Source organism: Limulus polyphemus, unplaced genomic scaffold (assembly GCF_000517525.1).
Source record: "Limulus polyphemus unplaced genomic scaffold, Limulus_polyphemus-2.1.2 Scaffold4172, whole genome shotgun sequence".
Classification (NCBI taxonomy): domain Eukaryota; kingdom Metazoa; phylum Arthropoda; class Merostomata; order Xiphosura; family Limulidae; genus Limulus; species Limulus polyphemus.
Genome location: NW_013669782.1, coordinates 89,433 through 90,442, shown reverse-complemented (window position 1 = coordinate 90,442; position 1,010 = coordinate 89,433). Strand labels below are relative to the sequence as shown.

The 1,010-nt window shown below is 29.5% G+C and overlaps 1 protein-coding gene across 1 annotated transcript in view; it reads right to left on the bottom strand.

Moving 5' to 3' along the window:
• Positions 1 to 296: 296 nt before the first annotated feature.
• Positions 297 to 1,010, bottom strand: part of LOC106470708 — a 38,506-nt gene continuing 37,792 nt past the window's right edge. The window contains exon 18 of the mRNA XM_022399342.1: positions 297 to 312. Coding sequence (XP_022255050.1) covers positions 297 to 312 — 16 coding nt within the window. The remainder of the gene's footprint in view (positions 313 to 1,010) is intronic.

Here is a 1,010-nt window from a genome sequence, read left to right as displayed (position 1 = left end):
TTTAGGGCATCCATTCAAATCTTCTTCAATCGCACAATTATTTTTACACGTAACGTTTATGGGACAGTCTGACAACATAATGCTTCTCCAGTCCGCTGTAGAAAATAATTAGAAATAATATAAAACTGAAAATATTACAAAATCTCTACTTATGCTTTTTTTGGCAAAGTGGTAGGCGACACTTTATGATTTTTTAAATTAAATAATATAATTTATTTTGCTAAACTTACAGATTGTTAAGTAATCGGCATCAAGCTTGTATCGTTTTAATTAAATACTAATTAGTTTTATGGGAATCACTTCTTGTATTTCTAGCTGTTTGGACAGGAGGAATTAATTAAAACTATAATGTCCTACAATAATTAAATAACACCGCGCAGTCTCGGTAAAAATAAAAATAATAATGGCAGAACAACCCTTGCTGTTTGAGAAACAAACAAACAATAATTAAATAACATTGCGCAATCTCAGTAAAAAAAACAACAACAACAGTAATGACAGAATAACCTGCTTTTTCAAAACCTAACAAACAATAACTAAATAACACTCTATAGTCTCGACAAAAAAACAACAATAATTAGAGAATACCCTGCTGTTTGAAAAACAAACACAAATTAAACAACATCTTAACACTTGAAATTTTTTTAACAACACCATGCTGGTTAGGAGAAAAACATAAATAATTAAACAATACACCCTTCCTTGTTTTGGAAAAAAAAACTAAAACAACTTTGTTCTCTTTCGACTAAACAATAATTGAAGGACAATTTTGCTGTTTAGACAAAAACAATGACTGAAAGAAAATTGTTGATTCACAAAAATGATTCTTAAAATATCATAACAATACTCTAGACATCATTTAGCATCATTACTCCATATCTTAACTAGCAGATTGAGTCTGTTTTTAACAAACAGACTGCGATCTTAACAAACAAATTGACTCTGATCTTAACCAGACTGCGATCTTAACAAACAAATTGACTCTGATGTTAAGAAACAAACAGACTGCG